Source organism: Sceloporus undulatus, chromosome 4 (genome assembly GCF_019175285.1).
Source record: "Sceloporus undulatus isolate JIND9_A2432 ecotype Alabama chromosome 4, SceUnd_v1.1, whole genome shotgun sequence".
NCBI classification, from domain to species: domain Eukaryota; kingdom Metazoa; phylum Chordata; class Lepidosauria; order Squamata; family Phrynosomatidae; genus Sceloporus; species Sceloporus undulatus.
This window is the reverse complement of record NC_056525.1, coordinates 132,359,304-132,381,843: the sequence shown is the minus strand read 5'-3', so window position 1 is coordinate 132,381,843 and position 22,540 is coordinate 132,359,304. Positions and strand designations below refer to the sequence as shown.

General features: G+C 40.7%; 1 protein-coding gene across 1 annotated transcript in view; it reads left to right on the top strand.

Moving 5' to 3' along the window:
• Positions 1-22,540, top strand: part of PACS2 (phosphofurin acidic cluster sorting protein 2) — a 98,938-nt gene that overhangs the window by 7,490 nt on the left and 68,908 nt on the right. Inside the window, exons 2-6 of the mRNA XM_042461334.1 lie at positions 11,763-11,850; positions 14,942-15,031; positions 17,117-17,242; positions 21,162-21,338; position 21,782. Of these exons, the coding sequence (XP_042317268.1) occupies positions 11,763-11,850; positions 14,942-15,031; positions 17,117-17,242; positions 21,162-21,338; position 21,782 (482 nt within the window). The remainder of the gene's footprint in view (positions 1-11,762; positions 11,851-14,941; positions 15,032-17,116; positions 17,243-21,161; positions 21,339-21,781; positions 21,783-22,540) is intronic.

The following is a 22,540-nucleotide window of genomic DNA, read 5'->3' as shown; positions in this document are numbered from 1 at the left end:
CAAAACATGATGCAGAAAAATTTGCACAACACTTTACATACTAGGAATCAAATAAAATAAGGGGGGGAAACCCTGCCAAGCAGTGTACAGTCTAAAATAGTGGCTCCCCAAACTGTGCACTTTAAGGGGTCTTGGATTGACTTCAGCTCCCAGAATTGGCCAACATGGCTGAGTCTTCTGGGAGCTGCAAATCTCTTCAAGGGCACAGTTTGGGGACCATTGATCTTAACTATGACATGATTAAAACATCTCTAAAAGAATACTAACTAGTATACAATGAAGACAAAGTTAAAGTGGTCTCAAAGTCGACTATTTCTGCAGTGTGTCTTGGACCAAAGAAACACCTGCCTTCCCTGCTTGTGGGCCTCAGCTTGCCCCAACTCCTCTACCCCACATGAAATGGTGTGTGACCTTTCTGTTTGCCCAGTTGGTGTTCCCCCTAATTGGGGCCTGAGACCCACATAGGGGATGCTGCACACATGTCCTCACAGGTTGTGCTTTTTCTAGACTGCGTTACGGTTTGGTCATATTTTCTGGTTGTTGGTTATGGAACAGAGAGCAACCCTGACTAGTTCTAAAAGCCTTGGGGAACTGAGGGATTGGTTTGTCAGGTGCAAGGGAAACTTCCAGATACAGTGCCAGAGCCTCTGCCAAGAACTTAAGGAAATGTTGCAAGGCTGGACAAGAGTACATGTCCCACCTTCAGACAAACAAACAAAGAAGATCCAAGCACCAACTGAATAGCCAGCTTGATAGTAATACCTGAAAAAGCTTAAAAACACAATATTTAGTAGGAAAGTGTTGTGATTGCAAAGAAATTGCAGGGTTGTTTTTAAAAAATAAACTGATAGATGAGAGGCCTGCTGTGGTGTGATGATTTCTGAGCGAAAGCAGTAGCATTGGTGAGGATATCTGACTCCCAATTGTTTAACAATAGCAGGACCAAAGTGACTCTCTCCTACTTGTTAAATATGCTGCTGACATAAAGGAATTTTTCAGTAATTGGGAGTGGATTCTTGTATAGAATGACAATGAGCTCCATCCAGTTCTGCATTCAGAGCAAATTCCTGAGTTGTCTGATTCAAAGTGTTGAGTTTTCTCATTCAAACTCTGGGTTCTTGGAGCAAGGGAGGGAATCAGATACCACAGGACAGGCCTGAATTGTGGGTCTATCCCTGGGCAGGATGCTCTGCCACTGGGTGGATCATTGGTGGAGCATGAAGATAGATGGCTCTTTATCACCTGAGAGAAATTTAGACCATATAAGAAAGAAGGGGTGGGCAAAGTGCAGCCTGTAGGTGCATGAGGACCTCCAGGAATGCTTTTGTGGCCCCCATGACCTAGTAGGGGTTAAAAAATATCCAAACTAATCTCTATTCAGCATAGAGTGCATTTCCATATGTTTGAAGCTCCCTAGGACCATCCTCCAGAGTCAATACAGATTTTTTTTGGGGGGGGGATCTTTATTTTCCATCTCAAAATGCCCTCTAAAGGTGTAGGAAGACCTCAAAATATTTCTCATAGAGGGTTTTGGGGGGCAGAAAATTGATTTTCCTCCCCAAAAGATTGGGGTCCTCCAAAGTCTCCTAGGGGCTGATGCAGCCCCCTAGTTTTCCACAGTTTCCCGGCCCCATAATAAGGGGAATACTCATTGAATCTGCAGAGGAAACCAAACTTGATGGAGTTCCTAATAAGTCAGAATATAGAACCAGAATTCAGGATTTGAACCAAAGTGTGTACTAGACCAAAACGTACAAAAGGTATTATAAAAATCTGCATTTACTTTAAGAAGGAAGAGCCAGTTGCACAAACAGAGAATGAACGATACTTGGCATGGCAGTAGCACATGTAAGAAACGTGACTCAGCAATGCAGTGTAGCATCCACAAAAGCTAATGCAATTCAAGGTTGCATCAACAGAAGTATAGTGTCTAGACAGAAAGAAGTAACGGTACTGCTTTGCTTTAGTCAGGCTTCACTTGGAATCATGAAGTTCTGAATCTCAGCTTTTAAGAAAAATAGTGATAAACTGGAATGTATTGAGAAGAGACTAACAATGACAGCGAGTGCCCTGGAATCTGGTGAGAAAATGCTGTAAGATTTAGTAAGTTTAGTTGTGAGAAAAAAATGATCACAGTAAATGTCTTCAAATGTTTAAAGAGCTGTCACATATGATTAAAGAAATCTATTCTTTTCAGTCAGAGGATAGGACTGAGACAATGTTTTGAAGTGGCAAGAAAAAGAAGTCTAACCAAGCATGAGGCATAATCTCCTGATGATACTGTTTTGTTCAACAGTGGAACAGACTGCGAGGTTATGGGCTTTCTTTTACTAGAGACTTTTACGTCAAGGTTAGATCACCACTATTGTTAATGGGGTAGCAGTGGTTTTCCAGAGTTGGTGTGGAGTTGGGCTAGGCGACCTCTGATATCCTTTCCAGTTCTATGATCTTGGCACAGAATTATCTTGCCTGAGGCAGCTCAATCTGCTTGTGTGCTTATATATTTAGAGAATCTATATCCCGCTCTTCAGCCACAAAGGCTCTGTCTTACAATTAGTGAATTTGTCAATTCCCTGTTTGCAGTCTGAAAAAGGAATGACAGTGGGGGAAGGAGATTAAAGCCAGCAGATACTGCTTCTTTTCTCTCTCCACAGTCAGGGCAGTGGCAGCTGGGATGCTTGTGTTCCCTCCATCTTTCCTTGTAGCAGGATGATTTATCTGCTCCTTGCTTATGCATAAATTACACCTTTAGACTTCCAAATCCATGGAGGGTTTATAGGTAAATACAGGCAGCTGCCGCAACTCTTCCTTTCCCCCTGCCTAGAAATATTCTCCCTTTTCTGCTTTATGCTGCCATCACCATTGGTGGTTGTTCTTGTCCTTGCTCTTGAACACAGAGGTAGTGGGTGCAATCACTGATAGGAAGCCAACAGTGACTACTTTTCAGAGTAGCCTCCAGGCAAAGGCTGCTACTGTTTGCAGTGGTTATTGCTTCTTTGGCAATAACAAGTACAGTAATGGCAGCTAGTGACAAATACTAGCAGCTACCACTACCAGCTGTATGAGGGCTACTCTCAGTTGCTGTTGCTGATAACCTGCTCAGCCAAGTGGCAATGGTGGCTAGGAACAGTTCTTACTACTCCCAAGAGGTGATAGCACTGAAGCCTAATACAATTTGAGGGTGAAAAGGAGTAGGCCTGAATCCTCTTTTCTTTCTGATAGGAGGAAGAAGAGGCTCTGTGTGTTGTGAAAAGGCCAGTACTGCAGCCACAACGTTGTGAGTTCAGTCCTGATGGGCTCCAACGTCGAATCAGCCTCCATCCTTTTGGAGGTTGGTAAAATGAATGCCCAGCTTGTTGGGGGCAGATTTACAAGTTGTAAACCGCTTAGAGACAGCTTATTTCAGTATGAAACAGTATAGAAATGTAAATGCTATTGCTATTACTTAATGGTGAAAGGTCTTGGAGCATTTTGCAGAAAATGCTTTTGACTCCTGGGGACCCCTGAGGGTGTCTCAATGTGGTAGAAATCCCCCCCAATACCTTCTAGAGTACATTTGGGGCCATTTTGCAGCAAATGTTTTTTTTTAAAGCCCTTGAGGGCCCACAAAAAGAACTCTGGGGGCCTCATAATAATAATAATAATTTGTTTTATTTATATACCGCTATTCCAAAGATCATAGCGGTGAACAGCAAGTAAGCTAATTTGCCCCCAACAGTCTGGGTACTCATTTTAGCTCCCTCCTCGGAAGGATGCAAGCCTTAGTCCAGCTTGGGCCCTTTTGCTGGTCTTGAACTCGCAACCTTGTGGTTTCGAGTGAATGGCTGCAGTACAGGCATTTAACCACTGCGCCACCAGGGCTCCCTATGGGCTGCACTTTGCCCTCCCTTGGGATATAGAAAGAGAAAGAAATGGTTTAATAAGATGAAAAAGTTTGGCACTTGGAGTTGACAATGAGATTTCTGCTGAACCTCTCACATTTATTTGATATCATCAGTCATAGTATTCTTATGGGACACTTGAGCATTATGGGATTTGGAAGTAATCAGATATAGTTCCTTCCACTCCTCTTGGGGAATGTTTCCAGAAGATGATGTTGAGGAACTGTGGTTGAGTTGGTTTGTTTGGTCTCTCTTTTGTCCCTTTGTCCTGTTTAATATCTGTGGAGAAATTATCTGTAGTTTTGAGGCTGGGTCTTATAATATGTTGATAATACTGTAATCCCTAATTCTATCTGGCTTTTCATCTAAGCTCATGGAGGCCGTGGAACGGTTGAACTGTTGTCAGGGATTAATGTTGATTAATAAAGAGAAAGTCAATCCAAATGAGAGAGAATCAGTAGAAAGGATTCCCAGGATTGGAAGTACAGTTTTACCTAGATGGTGATACACTCTTCTGTAGGCAGGCAGCTTATGGGCTGCTTCTAGGTTGAACTCTGCTTCTGGATGGCCAGATAGTAGCAATGGCCAGGAGTATTTTTGCTCTATTTTAGGTGATGTTTCATCTCTCCTTGGAGTAGGTGGATCTGGCCATGTGGGCATGGATTTTACAGACTATATATTACCTTTAAAACAGCTTCACTGGCTTCCAGTTTGTTCTGAATGCCTTTTGAGGTGTTGATTCTTAGCTACAAATAGCAATAGCACATTTCTATAATGCTTTATAGTGCTAAACATTCTCTAAACAGTTTAGCCAATTGCCCCAACAAGCTGGGTACTCATTTTGCCTTACAAAAGGATGGAAGGCGGAGTCATCCTGGAGCCCTGCAGGACTGAACTGACAGTGTTTTGGCTGTGGTACTGGCATTTAACCACTGTGCCACTAGGGCTGCTCTAGAGTAGTGGGTCTGATCACTTTATTTAAGTAGTGCTGAAGAAAAGCCTTTTGTGTAGGAACACCTCAGTTGCAAAAGGAAACTTGTTTCACCAAGCTTTTAAGAGTTAATGAGATTCTGATTTTATTAGTAATCCATTTTTTTGTAGTTCGTCTTTTTGTAGTTTATACTTTATTCTTTTCATTGATTTGGTTTGTAAATTTCCTGACACAAAAGGAGAAGGGAATGGTGAGGGAGGGAGGGGATCAGGTCCAGCATTCTTCTCTCCCTCTGAGGCCTGGACCAAGGCAGATGGACTGGAGGGAGGGCTCTTTTTCTTAATCGAGGCCGGGCCCAATGGCGTTGGGCCTGTCCTTTCACTCCTTCCCAGGCCAGAAGATGACAGGTTTGCTGTTTGGAATTTATATCTTTTGGGAATATTTCCAAATTGTGGATGCTTGAATCCATGGATAAAAAAATCTGTGGATATGGATAGATTCAATTACACAGTAGATTGTTATGTTCCATGGATGTTGCTTTCCCATCCTGTGGGAATGAACACTGTCTCCATCATGGCTTCATCATAGTCTGGCAGTAGATGTACCAAAAGAATACAACAGACAGAGATATTTTCAAAGAGAAGCAATAATGCCTGAAACATTGCCCTTCTCAAAAGATATCTCTGGCTCAGGAGGCTTCTGGGATCTATAAACCATCTAACAACCTAAGAACCTAAATGATATTCAAGATGAATGTTTCATCCCAGTCACTCTTCTTTATCTGGATAGAGTTCCTATTAAGCTTTCATAGGATGTCTGCATGATGGGAACCTTAACAGGTGGTATTTTTACATTTGCATAAATTCTGTACTCTTCCATTAATGGTGGTGGTGGAATTCGACCAGTCCCTTCTTGCAACTGCAGCCCCTTGCATCATATTCCACACTATTCCCAAGGGTTTATTACTCCCAGGAGCAAGGTTTCAAGAGGATGTGAAATGTGTTCTGTACACAGAAAGAAAGCTTGGACTTGAACCATAATTTGGGTGTTAAGTCTTGATTTTTTAGCATTCTCCATCCCATGTCACCACCTTTGGGCTTCTCCAAATTTAGCAAGTGTTCACACTGAAGAATGCTGTGGTCCATGTTTGACAACTTTCCAGAAACAAATCTTAAAAATAAAAAATCAAAGCAAAATAATCATGATTAAGTTTAATTGGGATGGCTTTTGGAGATAGATGGTCCTTGTGTGTTTTGCAAAATATTCATTATGTAGTTTAAGAGGGAAACATAGCATTGGTTAGCTGTAAGTGTGGATGCTATGTTCATTGGTAATTTTAGAGGCTGATGGAGTTCAGTGGGCTTTCTAACTATTTGTGATTTAGCAATAGCTGTTTTGACAAAGTGACTGGTATTTTTGAGAACAATCTTATTCTGTTAGAGCTTGTTACAAATAACAAAGAAACATTTGTCGAAATACAAGCAGTCTTTGTGTAATGTGGCAGTCTAAGTTTGCACATTTAATGTGTGACCAGGTTTATGTTTGTGTAAAAATATTTTTTTTCCCTTTTACTAGGATGAGGGGAGAGATTCAAATTTTTGAAGTGAGAAATGAAACATAGCTGAAGGAGACGGTGAAGTTTCTAAGAGAGCTGTCCCATGCAGAATTGAATTGAGCATTCTTAAACCTATTGAGCCTATCTTGGAAGAAAGATGGGATAAAAATTCAATAAAATAAATGAATAAATAACTAATAATTTGACTCAGGGCAGAGGTTTGTTTACATCAGAGTCCTTTGTATCAAAGCAGATCTTAGACTGAAAATAAGGATGGATCAATAGATTTGTGTTGAAATAAAGCTGAGAGGGTCTAAAAAGATTATCTTCCCCCAAACCCCAAAATCTGTGTGCGCCAATAGCATCCTCCGCAAGGAATCAGATTCTGTTTGCTTGACCTCCTTTGGACCTATTTCTACTGAACTCTAGTGTTTTCAGATTCAGTTAGTAATTTATTCTTTTCCTTCACAGCTTCCTTCATAATAATTTACTTTTTCTTGGGCAAGTTCAGCCTTTGGTCTGTGCACCATGCACTGAACAGTAGCTATTTCCAGTTATCTGCCGTGGGAGTTCTGGTTTGTAATTCCCTTAGCCTGGCTTGAAAAGCAGTTGATCTGTGAAGAATATGGAATTCCAACCCACACTTTCATGCCCTTTTGTGCAAATGGTACAATGGGCACCTTAGATCCTTCAAAGAAACTGCTGATGCTGTTCTGTGTGAGACAGCCTCTGGAAGAAGCACGTACAGCCTGATGAATGGCAGTAGAATACTTTCTTTCTGATCAGTGGGTTAGTCAGAGAAAAGCAGGAGAGGCGACAAAATAACTATGTATTTTGTTCTGTCAAGGGAATAGCCACCATTGGAGCCATTGGACGTAAACATCTTTTATTCATGTGCCTACAAGACTGGTCATGGTGAGCTTCAGTTGTAACAGACATAGTCTATCTCCCTTCTCTGCTTTGATGTAGGGGGGCCATGTGGTCTGACTCTTGAGAACATGTGCTTCCTGTTCTGGTGATAATGTCATAAATAAATGAGGGAGATGTCATATAAATAAAGAACAGCAGATGAATGCAACTCTATTTGGGGTTAGATCAAAACCTGCAACTATTTCTTGTTATTTCTTTTACTTTTATTCTTTGTACTCCTTTTTTTTGACTTCTCTTGTATTTTCTTTCTTGCAGCTTTCTTTCTTTGTGTTCCATCCATCCATCCATATGTTCCTTCTAGGACATGCTCCTATTAAGGCAGTATTTGTTTAGGGTTCATTGGAAACTGCAGTAGGCATAGAATTATAAGTTTCAACAGTGGATTCAGTATACATGGCATACAGTAGCCCATGAACCCCTTTGTAGACTGGGACTCAGGTGGAGTCCCAGTCTACAGATAGCGGGATGCCCCTTCTTTAGAAAAACTGCATTGATCCTGGAATATGAAGTTTAAACTATCTAATCTGGCCAGATTCTTTGTGTCTTTTTAAATGTAATTTTGAAATAACGTCACTTGGTATCTATAAGGGTTGCCAAGTGACTTGTAATTAGCAAGTGGCAATTAACACAATTCTTGATATCACCATTTGCCCCTTGTGCCTTGAGTGCTTTTCTTCTCAAGTACCAGGCCTTGTGGTGTGTCTGCATTGGATGCTATTTAAAAGTACTATTAGATTTCAGGGACATGGGAGAGAGCGAAAAATGGAATGTCTCATATTTGAAAAACAATACGAATAGGCATTAGTCTTTTACTCTGCCACGTTTCCCCAGACAAAACTGTGGCTCATTAAAAAAAACTGTTTGAGAATATTGAAAGCCCTGTTGGTATAACTTAACTGCAGTTGTCCACGCACTGGTAACTTCTTGATTAGATTACTACAATGCACTCTACATGGGGCTGCCCTTGAAGATGGTGCAGAAACTGCAGCCAGTGCAAAATGCATCAGCTAGACTGCTTACTAAAACTCCATTCAGGTCCCAGGACTTTATCACATAGGGAAAATCGGGGATTTAAACAGTGATTATCCCGTGAAAATCGCAAATCATGATTAACATTTTCACATACACTGCAATTAAATAACTATTATCCTGGCAATAAACAGCAACAAATCATTCATGGGATTTCCCAGCACTTTATCACACAGGGGACTTTATCACAAGTCCCAAGACTTTATCACATGGGGAAAATTGAGGGCTTAAACCAGGGGTTCTCAAACTCCGGCCTTCCAGATGTTTTGGGCTTCAGCTCCCAGAATCCCAGATCATTGGCCAAGCTGTCAGGGAGGGCATTATGAGGTAGGAAGGAAATTTACATGTGTGCGGTGATTGGCTGAGGCTTCTGAGAGATGAAGTTCAAAACATCTGGAGGGCCAGAGTTTGAGGAACCCTGGTTTAAACAGTGCTTATCCCATGAAAATAGCACAATCGTGATTTAACATTTCCCCCGGGATTTCCCTGTGAATGATTTGTTGCTGTTTCTTGCTTGTTTATTCCTGGGATAATGGCATTTTAATCGCGACGTTGTGTGAAAATGTTAATCGCGATTGTGGGATAATCCCTGTTCAAACCCTTGATTTTCCCCATGTGATAAAGTCTCCCATTTCTAAAGGGATTGCATTGGTTGCCAATGATGCTTCTGGCTTGAAATGAAGGTGCTAGTGAGCTTGATGCTTCTCTCTCTATATGCTTGCCTGGGAATGGAAATTTATTGGAGGGGACCTCTCCTGTGTCCCACCAGTGGAGGAAATACATTGTGGAATGACATGAAAGAAGGCCTGCTCTGCAGTGGGAGCCCAGTTGTGGAATTCATTCCTTTGGAGGGGAGTGACAATGACACCAATTGGCACCAATATTAGGATCATTTGGGCACCAAGTTAAAACTTGGCTTTTTATTAAAACCTTTAGGCCTAACTGATTTTATCCATGCTGTGCATGTCCTATGGTTGCACTGTTTAAAATATTTTGTCTGGTTTTAAATTGTCTGGTTTTAATTGAAAACTATGGCCCGTTACAAACGGGCCTAAAAGTGTGCGCTCCGCGCATGCTAGGGTTAGAAAGGAGCGTCCTTTCCGGACGCCCCCAACCCTAACACGCGCGAGCACACACAAATGGTGGCGGCCTTCCCACAGCCGGGCCAGTGGCGCATAGTACCGCCCCTTTCCCTCCCCTCCCCCCCGGCCGAAACGGAGCGTCCTTTTGCCGTTTGCGTTGCTGGGCGCAGCCTTCAGACAGCGGCCCCTTTCTCCTCCTCCCCGCTGCCGCGGGGTGTCCTTGGGACTTGAAGCCCCAAGGAACCCCTTTCCAGGCTGCGGGGAAGGGGTCTTTTGCCGCGGCGGATCGGGGCCTCAGCGGCTGCCGTTCTAGCCACTGAGGCCCCGATCCGGCGGGGGAAGGGGCGGGTGCAGGCCACCGCTTTTCGGTGGTCTGTAACCCGCCTCAGCAATATATTTTTAATCTTTTAAAATTATTGTTAATTGTTTTTAAATGATTTTATTGTACGTTGCCCTGAGATCTTTGTATATAGGGCAGGATATAAATATTTTAATAAAATGAAATAATGAATGAATCAATACTGCCTTTCCAGAAAGCATTTGTAACCATCTGACATTTTTCAGAGATGTGGCTGTGATGTGGACCTCCTTTGTGATAGTCCCCTTGTGATGTAAAGCTGTTGTTTTTGTTCTGTGAAATTCATGGGGCACTATAAGTCGACAGGCAGCTTATTGAATATTTTAACTCTTCATATACTCCTTGTACATCAGCAACATCAGGACTGATGATGAGCCAGAAGAAAAGAATTCTTTGTGGCTTCATGTTCACTAAAAGTTAGTCTTGCACCGTTTTAGTGTATTGGCCCTCATCCAGTGGATTATAGCATTCAGGCACCTCTCCTGCATCTACACAGCTTCACCTGACTCTGAAGACAAGCATTTTTCAGAGCTGGGTGATGTCAGGAAACTGATAGTGCCTAGCTCCGAAGCTCTAGCTAACCTTCCACTGTGACTTCGAATAGAAAAGACTTCTGTGACACCCCATAGCTTAATAGTCATGGGGCTCAACAGAAATCCTCCAGTATCACTGTCTTTAGCAAGCCTGGAAGCTAGGACCAGAACCAGTGTGACATAATGCCCCCCCCCATTTCAGGTTTGTGCAAGAGGGCACCATGGATGGAAGGTATCAAAACTGTTAATAAATGTTAGGAAGACTTAGGGTGGTGTTCCTTTTGTATTTCTGCAAGACTGCTTTAGCCCCCAAGTTTGGCCTGGAGCCAGACAATAGGAGGAGTTAATGGTGGTCCAAAATACACTGGAGAAATAATCCAGTTGAGACCCGTTTAAGTTTATATTTAATTATATCATATCCAATTATGAGTCCAAACACCAGCTAAAATTCTTAAGATGTAACTAGTTAATGAGCACAAGAAGGTATTAATAAGAAAATATGTCCATAAATCATCCCCAAAATCCTAAATTAATTAACTCTGAGATAAAGTGGCTTGGAAAGCACTGTTCATGAAGCTAATGTCTTTATCAGTTCAGTGCCTTGCTTCCTCCCTTGTTTCTCTGTATGGGAGACAAATTGAATCAGATTTACTAAAATCTTAGGCTTACAGATTCGTTTCAAATAGAATGGATTAAAAACAGAGAAGCCATAGCCCAAACCTGGATGTTTATACTTAATCTTTAGTTCCTTATGTTCCAAGAAGTTTTGTAATTTTAAAATGGGTTAGTGGTGGCTCCTCTTCGCTGCTGCTGACGAGCCACAGCTGTCCATGCTGTTATCGTAGTTCTTCAGTCCCCTCAGTCACCATCCATGTAAGGTGAAATGTCCCTTCCCCATCCTGGGGCTGGCAACAGACCCTGGCAAACCCTCTCTGATCCCCCTTTCGCGTGGGGGGAGATGGACTCAGGAAGACAAGTCCTGTCGGCATAACAGCGATGTATGACTGTTTGATCCAGCTCTTCCCAATCAGGCAGCCGGTCAAGGAGCCGTCTTAACCAGAAGCCCCATTACACTGTTAAACTAGATTATTTCTACAATGTGTTTTGGACCTTAGTTTTTTTCCTTATGTACTTTTTTTTTTTAAAAAATCAACATCACAGTATTGCTGGGGTACAAGGAGGTGAGAGAACCATGTCCGTTCAGTATATTGGAAAAGACAAGGGATAAAAATTGATGATAATCTGGTTTTCATCCTGCTAAAATAAATAATATTGCAAGCAATTGTAACTGATTTTTGAGGAGCCAATTCTGTAGAACCACCAGAGAAGTCTCAGTACTCACATCGAAGAGGTGAAGCTAAAGGAAGTTGTTTAGGAGTGAAACTTTGTGGGGTCGGAGAAGGCAATTTGGAATAGCTCAATTTCATAATAACTGAACATAGGATATTTGTTTTAATTTGCAGGTTGTGCAGCTTGACTTTGAAGAAACTGATAGTATTGAGAGAATTGGATAAAGATCTCATTTCTGTCGTAATCGCGGTCAAAATGCAGGTAACATGAATTTGACTTAATATAATTTAATTAACCTTATTTCAGATAGTTTACATGGATCAGTAACAAAGTACTGTTGCCTAACATACTTCTGAAATTTTGATGATAATTATTATGAAAGTACAGTGCACCCTTGCCTTATGTGTGGGGGGCTCATGCATGTTGTGTGGTGCTCACGCCATTTTTGTCGCACGGTGTGCAGCATATATAATTTAGAAATGAACTTTTTTGGGCTATTGCAGTGATATGAGCAATTTGGGGGGTTGGGGGGGGAGACAATCCAAATAGTAAAGAACAGAAGGAGGCTGAAATTGTACATTCACCCTCCACACCTGAGCACCTAGAACTGATCTTCTGAAAGTTCTTTCATATTTATACTGAGCTTGGGAGCAGACAAGTATAGCAAATGAACCAAAGACTTCCTTGGCAACTACAGTGGTTACAAAGAAATGGAATGAATTCTTCATGCTTTAGAAGATGTGGAACAGGTTCCTGTGCCTGAACTGATATTTTCAAGAAAGTATCTGAAGAACTTGGACAGGTTGCAGAAACAAGAGATGAGGTCCTAAATTTTATTGACAGACTGAAAGCTTGCAAATCACCCAGACTTTCCAGAATTTCTCAAAAAACTTATTTATGTGATTTCCCAATATCAACTTTAAACTTGTTCATTATTTATTTATTACTAGGGGGATCAATGGAGAACCAGCATGGCATAGTGGTTTGAGTGTTGGACTGTGGCTCTGGAGATCAGGGTTTGATGCCCAGCTTGGCCATGAAACCCACTGGGTGACCTTACGCAGGGCCGGTTCATCCATATAGGTGAACTAGGCAGCCGCCTAGGGCGGCAAAATTTAGGAGCAGCTTAGCGGCTTTTTTGTATAATTTTTGCCTAATTAAACAATAATAAAGTGAAAACTCATTACAGCAAGCAACATAAAAGCAAGCTACCATATGACGGTTTCATTGTACAATAGCCAAAACATAAATGTGCGCCCCCCTATGTCCGTGGTACAGTCACATATTACATCATCCACCTTCTGCATGCACCTTGAATGTAACCTCATGGTCAACAGCCCACTGCCTTCTTCCCCCTTGATCCAATTTCCCAAGCCTGGGCTTTGGATGCAGAGTCTCTCCCCACTGAACCCTCTGCCTTCTCCCCCTTGATCTGATTTGGCAAACAGACTCTCTCTCTCTCTCTCTCTCTCTCTCTCTCCATATATATCTATATATCTATATCTTTATACACACACGTATGTTTATATATGAATACACACACACATGCACACACACACAAACATATAGATATATACACACATACATATTTGTGTGTGTGCGCACGCACGTATATATACACATATGACTATATATATATATATATATATCTAAAGTAAATGATAAAGTAACAACTTTTTTAATTTTTGAGAAAAAAATTCATCTGTAGTTCAAAACCCACTGTAGAAATAATAAGACCCCTAACCTGCCCTGGCTCAGTACTGGAATTTGAAATGTTTGTGTTTGTGAGACATTTATCCTCCTCTGCCAGAAGTGGCGGTGCCATAATAAACTACCATTCCAGGATTCCCTAGCTTGAGTTATGGCAGTGTTAATATGGGGAGATACAGAAGAGCCTCCGATCAAGGGGTGTAGACGAAGAGAGGCTCCTTCTCTCTTTCCTAGAGGGAGTCTGGGGAGACACAACAGAAGAGTCTCGGATGCAGCCGATTTTCATTGGCTGCCCCTCCCAAAAAACCCCCAACAGAAATTGGAACGGGGAGCAAAATAAACCATGTCAAAGTGTTTCGAATCAGGTGACGACACTTGTGACATCTGAAGCCTACGCGCTTGATTGACAGCTTACAGACACAAATGGGAAGAAGGAGCAAATTACTCTGCTTTAAAATACAGTGATTTAAAATAAATGGGAATGAAAACAGGGTCTAAATAAATCAAGGTAATTTGCCCCCTTTCGTAAGGGTAACGATGGAAAAAATTCAAATTAGACTTGGAAAATAATCCGAGTCAGAATCGTGCCAATATAAACCGTTTTATCTGCCAAGTGGGAATGGGGTCTATGTCTTTTATCATTATATAATCAGAAATCAGAAAAAGAATATTGTTCTAGAAAAGGCAATAAATTAGGCTACAGAGACAATACAAACCGAAGGCTAGAACTTTAACAAAAGGCGACGAACTACTTATATTGACTAAACACTCCAACCTATACAATAAAATAATACAAAGAACATTCATTAAATAGCAAAACACAATTGTAACCAACCTAGTCATCTCACCTACTTAGTCTACCTACTTAGTAAATGGTCTTTTTTTACTCTCATAATAGAAAAATGCTTTAAACTTATGTCAAAAATGATTTTATAGTTTTCAAACACAATTTAAATAGTAGCGAAATACATTTATGTTCTACAAACAGCATTTTTTAAATTTGTATTGTTTTTAAGTTTAAGACTAATGCACATATCCATAAAGTTACTAGATCAACTTAATTCCTCTTATGAGAATAGATATACACTAGCAATGTCTTTTCAGAGATCTGAGGCCTCAAAAGATAGGCTTGGCATGGTTTGCAAGAAATGTTTGCCAGAGAAAAAGATGCAAAGACCATTGATCTATTAAACTCATTTGTGAATTACTGATGTTGAATGTTATTGGTTTATATTGCTTTTTTTTAAAGGACTATACAAACATAAAGGGAGTAGATGTATCAGAGCTATTAGCTATTATAATTAGAGTCTGTTTGAATGTCCTTGAAAACCATCTACAGAAAAGAAAAGGGAGAAGCCCTCTTGATCATGTCTTTCCTGCTATCTGTGTATATATACTACTGTATTGATAGAACCTATTTTGTGTGACTTTTCTAATGAAAAAGATGTGAGAGTATAAGGCTGTTTTGTGTGTATAGCAGCTCATCCAAAGCTGCTTGTTCTGCACATGAAAAGAGATGTCCACTGGAGGTCGCATGTGTATATCTATTCTCATAAGAGGAATTAAGTTGATCTAGTAACTTTATGGATATGTGCATTAGTCTGCTGTAGCATCTAAATGTGTCTTATCTTTTTCTGTGCAGGGTTCAAAAAGAATACTGCGTTCTCACGAAATTATGCTGAACCCTAGTGGTCGTGTAGAAACAGAACTTGCACTCACATTCTCTCTACAGGTAATATGAAATTCTTTTATCTGCTTGTTTCTTACTGTAAAGGTGTTCATGGACATTTTAGGCAGAATTATGTATCAGCCTGTGTGTGTATATATATGTTTGTTTTAACTTCACTCAATGACTAAATTTTCTGTGAAATCATACAGCTAGAAGAAATTGGAACAGGAGTGGAAGAAGTGAGGATTGTGGCCTGCATCCAGCCCCTATATTTTGGGCTCAGAATGCCCCCCCCCCAAACAACCCAGGAGTGTGTGGGAAGTAAAATTTTTGCTCCTTCTCAGGGACTACTTTAACTCCAGGAGAGGCTTTTTTTCAAACACAAATTGATCCAGAAGTCCACTTCCTGTCATAATGTTGGAGAAAAGGCTTCTCCTGTTGCACTCTGGGCCTCCTAGGGGCATTTGAAGGCAAAGATTTAAACTTTTTAAAGGTGTGCAGAAGGTGTGCAGAAGGCTCCAAGATTGCCTGGGAGGCCAATGTATCCCCTCTAATGTTTAACATTTGCCCACCCCTGATTAGAAGATGGTTATGGAGGAGTCTAGACTGAATCTCTTTCAGAAGAAGACCTCACAGAAAATTACTGGACAGACTTAGAATCATAGAGCTGGAAGAGACCACAAGGGCCATCCAGTCCAAGCCCCTGCCATGCATGAAATCACAATCAAAGCATCCCTGACAGATGGCCATCCAGCCTCTGTTTAAAGACCTCCAATGAAGGAGACTCCACTACACTCCAAGAGAGTTTGTTCCACTGTCGAACAGCCCTTACTGTCAGGAAGGTCCTCCTAATATTGAGATGGAATCTCTTTTCGTGGAGCTTGCATCCATTATTCCGGATCCTAGTCTCTGGAGCAGCAGAAAACAAGCTTGCACCCTCCTCAATATGACATCCCTTCAAATATTTAAACAGGGCTATCATATCACCTCTTAACCTTCTCTTCTCCAGACTAAACATCTCCGGCTCCCTAAGTTGTTCCTCATAGGGCATGGTTTCCAGACCCTTCACCATTTTAGTCACCCTCCTTTGGACACGCTTCAGTTTCTCCACATCCTTTTTAAATTGTGGTGCCCAGAACTGGACACAATATTCCAGGTGGGGCCTGATCAGAGCAGAATAGAGTGGCACTATTACTTCTCTTGATCTAGACATAACCAAACTCTTTGGGTTTCACACTGAAGATGGGTTCACATGGCTATGCATATTGAACATGTCAAGGTGGTTTCACAGTTCTTGCACCAAGTGTACTTCTCAGAAGTGTGTACTTGGTCAAGGGACTGTGGTTTTTCTTCACTGCGCATGAGTTTGTAAAAATCACAGCAATTTACATTGGCCATGGGGTAGAAGTGTGCCTTGTGTCTAGACACTACGTTTCTGGGCCTAGAGCCAACCCCTGCCCTGAATTTGTGGTGCTATTTTGGGTGTTTTTTCACCGAAAGCCCCTTAAACATGCAAAAACGTGTCCAGTTCCACATACAAAGCCCTAGCACACCAAAATACCTTTATTTTTGTTGGAATCCTTCTCCAAATAGCAACAGGATGTGATTTGTGGAAAGACTCCAGTGAATATTGAGGTATTTATATTGTTATAGTGTTAAAAAGACGGAGGAGATCAGAAGGCACTTAAGACAGATCTCTTCCGGCAGGCCTATCCACCCAATCTGTTATAAGAGAGTTAGAAATACTCCACCTCTGTTTGTAATGATACGTATTTTAAATGACGATTTAGTCAGTACATTGTATTAGTAATGGAATATTGTTTTAGTGAGTGTATTTTATATGACATTGTAGTTTTAATCTTGTAATTGTTGTTTTTATTGTTGTAATCCTGCCATGATCTGCAGGGAGAGGCAGGAAATACAAATAATAATAATAATAATAATAGTTGTTGTTGTTGTTATTATTATTATGGAATATTGTTTGGGGCTGCAGCCCACAAGGCAAGATGTGGGGGCTGGTCCCTGGCTACTGTGTCCACACCTCTTATAGATGATCAGTAATCCATGTTAAATGCATATCTCTAGAAAATTTATAGACAATCTTTTTCCTTTGTACACTGTAATACAACTGAAATGTTTCATCTACAGTATCCTCATTTCTTGAAAAGAGAAGGCAATAAACTTCAGATAATGCTACAGAGGAGAAAACGGTATAAAAACAGAACAATTCTTGGCTACAAAACTTTGGCAGTGGGCTCTGTCAACATGGTGGAAGTAAGTGCATAGCTACTCAGTTCATAGACATGGCGACTGACCATGTTACACGTGGAGATTTCAACATAAATATTGAAACAAGCTATTGCAGCCGAGTTGCAGCCAAGCAGTATCTGGAGAGACCACAAATTTCTCACTTTAATTGTAACATTTGCCTGTCACTTTGAAAAATTAATACGACAGACTAGAGAGATCTTTTTATTTTGAGTGTAGACTGGAAATTGATTTGAGAGAAATTGTCTGGACAAATTAGTAGAGATGTAAAATCTGTAGAAATTTTGAATGGCCAGCTTCCTGTCCCCCAAAAGAGAACATTTTTTTTTGGTTGGCGGGGGGGGGGATGAAAAATGTCAAGCCAGCATCCTTTGCCAATTCAAAGTCACTTTGTTACTTAAAAAAGAGTTGGAATTCTACATCGCTTACTTAGTTGCATATATGTAACCAAGTAGCATCTCTTGGCCCATCTTTGCTTTACTGAGCATCAGCAACACTGAGAGGAAGAGGTCCATTATGCTGGTGATGGGCATGCAAGTGGATGATGTTTCTACCCCTTTCCTACCAGTGAGCGCAAGGCTGTGACAATCAGAAGCAGGATCCTTGTTGCACTTCCATGTTTCAGCCTTCCTTGCTGGTGGGGAATGTCATCCACCTCTGCACCAATCGTCAGTACAACAGACCTCTCCTCTTGGTTTGACTGATATTTGGTAAAATTGATTTGGAAGAGCATTTCCAATTTTGATAATAGTGCTCCGATCATAACTTGTAGGGAATGTGATTATGGAGTTGTCATGAATGTGTAACTTTAAGTTACGCAACAGTAACGCAATACTAAATGCCCGCCATTAAACGTATTATTATTAATTGGTCGGGCATAAAATTGTAATGTTGAGTATATTAAAAGTACAGTTTTTAAAGACAATAATTACAAGTTGAATTTCATTAGTTATTAATAGGAGATAAAAATAATAAAAACAGAAGAAACCATAAGCATTAGTAATATAGAGTATTATTTTGTCTCCCATAGTTATCTGTAGCATCAAGCAGATATAAAGCGCTCTTTCTGATAACTGGAAAAGCAAACAAAGACCAGGAATTGCAATTTCTACAGATTCTGAACATTGTATTATATAAATGTTCTCTTATTACATAGTTTTTATTAATTGTGAATGAATGCTGTAAGATTACTATATTATTGTGACAGCAATTTTGGTATAACAAATCTGTATAGGAGCTTTCTAACTAAATTTGCCTATTACAAAAAGAGCTAGAGGGAAAAAACCTAAAGGCAAATTTGTAGGGGAAATAGTTGGATACTTGTAATTGGAATACAGATACACCATAGTTAACGAAGTGGATATGTTCCTGGACATTAAGCCTTTTTAACAGAAAATTTGGTACCAGAAGTAAACATGGAAAGAATATGGATAAGTTCTTGTACCACGAAAACAAAGCAGTTCAGCATATTTCAGGAAATCTTTTTATTCAAAACTAGCAATATACATGTGTGAAATTAAACAGCCAGGTTAGATAAACCTTCCATAAGTACACCACAATATTCTGTACCTTCTGAAGGCTTATTCCAAAATGCAGGGATGTCTGCCTTGCCTTTTTTCTTTTATCACACAGCATTTCACTATAGCAATCTAAAGCTTTGAGTACAGTTGTCCAAGGCTTCTGTTGGAAGACTTATCCTGTGAGTTTCAGAAAACCTGCACCCAGAGGGTTAGCCTTACTGAGGTGAGAGGGGGCTTTGGGAATCCTCTACAGCCACTTCCTGTCTTAGTGTCTGTGTGTCTCTCTCCATGGGCAGAGTCAATCTGCTCTGTGTTGCAAATATGTTTTCATTCCACTGAACCATTGTTAGCAACCCAAATGCTTTGGCTATGGTTCTACTCTAGCACATAGCTCCACACATGCAATTCCACAACCTCTTAGTGCTTGGCAGCTGTCAGATCCTGGGGGAGGGCCATGCTGTTGTTGCATACAGGTGGGTGGGAGGTAGTTTAGACCATGAAGAAGCAGCCAGTAACACCAGGGGAGGCAGGGGAGCTGTCATTTCTGAACACTTCAAGTCAGAAATCTAGGCTTTCCGTAGTAAAACCAGAAAAGCTTTATTCAGAAACTAGATGTTCACCACAGACATCAAGATTAAAGAGCCAGCATTAACAATGCATAATTAAAGCATACCTAAATTCATATTTTAAGTAGGCTACAATCTCATTTGTCACTAAACCAAACTACTTTCCCCTTTTCCCATGGATGCCCCTCCTCCTGCTCTCACACTGTTCTCAGGAGTCTGAACTTCATCTTTCACTCCCTTCCCACTTGCTCATTAACAAAAGAATGTGGGCAACAGTCCTAGCAATTAATACACTACTACATGACCCATCATTTAGCAGCAGTACTCCATAATACATTGTGAGCAACAAAAGCTACGACAAGAAAATCCACTTCTCTTTAATGTGGTAGGCAAGCTGAAGGGCTCAACTCCTGACAGGTATAGTTTCAAATGGAGTACACCTTCCTTTTCCTTCCCCTGGGAACTCAGAACAGCCATATATTCCTGGTATGAATTGCCTGCCCCCGCCTCTCTCTCCACCAGTACTCAACAGCAGTAGGTGTCCCTTCTGAGACTTGACAGCTGTTAGATGGTAGGAGGCTTTGGATGGAGCACAGGAGGAAATGAATAGACTTCTGTATCTGTTCCAAAATGGGGCTTAAATTAATGTAAGTTGTCCTTAAAGGTAAAGGTTTCCCCTTTGACGTGATTGTCTAGTTGTGTTTGACTGTAGTGGGCAGTTCTCATCTCCTATTACTAAACCAAGGGAGCCAGTGGTGTCAGATGCCTCCATGGCCATGTGGCCAGCATGACTGCACAGAACACTGTTACCTTCCCACTGAAACGGTACCTGTTTATCTTCTTGCACTTCTACATGCATTTGAACTGCTAGGTTGGCAGAAGCAGGGACTAGTGATTGGAGCTCACTCCATCACACGGCACTTGGGTCTCTAAGCCTGGTGGGTGGGATCCTGTGGCTTTTTTTTTTCTTCAGATTGGGAAGGAGCAAAGTTCAAGCCTTGTGTGCCCAAATGCAGTTCTAAAAAGGGCCATTCTATCATTGCATACAGGTGAATGGTAGAAGATTAATTAGTTTAGGTATGCTTGTACTGATTTCCAAGTCAGTGTGCAGCAACATGTCTTTGTTACATTGAACAATATATTTTCATGGATACTGATCAATGTGCAGTGAGAAGCCTTTCAAATATTTCGTGTGTCATCTTGCATGGAAGGTAAGTCTCATAAAGTTGGAGTTTCTACAGTCTGCTTTGCACTGACTCTGCTCATCACATACTCAGGTTGCAAATGCTTTGAGATGATGTCAAAATTCAAAGCAAGCTTTCCCCCATCAGCAGTATTCTCCGCTTGGTTGTCATGGGTGTGTGGCTGATGCAGGACTGGTTCTTGTTTTCCTCCAGTCTTTTCTCACAAGAGACTTCTCCACCCCCAAATTTATGCAGATACTGAAGGGATACATTCACCCTTCTGCATCAAGCACTTCCCCAGGACACAGGATTTTCATCTCATGTCTGCCTTCTATCCTGTGCCAATCTGCTGGAGAGAAGTGGGGAGTGGGCTGCAGGAATGTTGTAACAAAGGCCATGAATAGCCCATATGTATTGTAAATCACTAGTGCCAATTAGTTGGATGGATGAAAACTGTTGACTAGAATGCTGTGACCATGGAAAAGCTGCTTGTTATCATCCTGTAATTAGTGATTACTTTAGGAAAGGAAGGAATTGGCCTATATTCTGAAGTAAAGAAAATGTTTGTTTAAATTACTTGACTATAAGTGCATAACAAATTGGATTTTGACACACAGAATTTAATTGGAGGTCATGGATATGTCTCCCATTCTAGGTACTGCAACACCCAAGAGAAGGAGGCCAAGTTTTGAGCCTTTTCAGCAGCATCAAGGAAGTTACAGTGAAAATAGCAGAGATATGGATCTTTTCATTGTCTAGTCAGCCAATAGACCAAGAGGATAGTGCTGTACACATGAGCCAGAAAACTAAAGCTACAGGTAATTTCAGAAGGGTTAAACATTTATGTTCTGTGTTCTGCATATCTTTAAGTGCCAAATGATTATGTGATATTGATGATAAAACTTTGGGAACAAAAAGCAATGTAAAAGAAAGGTATAGTATAAAGTAATACAAAATGATTTTAATTAATGTTACGGTTGCTCATAAACAGCTTAGTTTGGTTTTCAGTGACTGAAATCAAATTAATAATATAATAATAAGTTTTATTTATGTTTTCCTGCTCTCTCCTGTGGATTGAAGCGGGATTACAATCAGATTAAAAATTTGCCAACAGTAATTCTAATAACAATGTTAAAAATCACAATATAAAAATCATGCTTATCTAAAACAGTTAATACAATACAATATAACATTTCCGTATAACATCTCAGTTTACCATCCCAAAATATAGTCTATTCGAGAGAAGTATTCTTCGAATCTATAGAGAATCAGGAGGGTATGCCTTCGGAATAGATAAGTTTTCAGTGCCTTCTTAAAAACATCCAAGTGGTGGAAATAAGTCGGAGTCTTCCGGAAGGCTATTCCAAAGTGTAGGGGCCATTGCCAGTATTTACTAGTGGATTTACAAATAATTCTTTTTTGTAAGACAGAACAATACAAATAAGAAATAGACAGACAGGATGATTCATTTACAGATGCATCTCAGTTTGTGCTCTTCATTGGCATATAAATAGCAGTTAGTGCTAATCCAGAGCACAGTTGGATTGCCTCTATCATTTTCTTTATTTGGAATACACACTATGCATGCAGTGCCCTTTATTACCGTGGACTAAGTAGCATATGTATATGTACTGTATATTGTGTATATGCAACTCATATATCTCTTGAATCTTTAAACCAAAAACCCAAATGAAAAATCCTTCATTCCAGAGTGTCTAAATCAAGACAAAAAGTTGATTCTCACTGTTTGTGATAATCAAATTCAAATCTGTGTATACAAAAGCACTCTTTATTAGCTAAATTTACACTTACAGTCGTCCCTTCCCTTACGTGGGGGATCTGTTCCGGACCCCCCTGTGTAAGGGAAAAAAACGTGGATGCCCAAGCCCATTCAAATTGAATGGGGCACGGGTGCCTGTGGTGGTGTGGGCGGCAGCGTGCGAAGCACATGCCACAGGAGCACATTTTTCCATTGTTTTCTTCCAACGCACAGCTCCCTTCCTTCCAGCGCGGCTTCCAGCGTATGCTGGACTG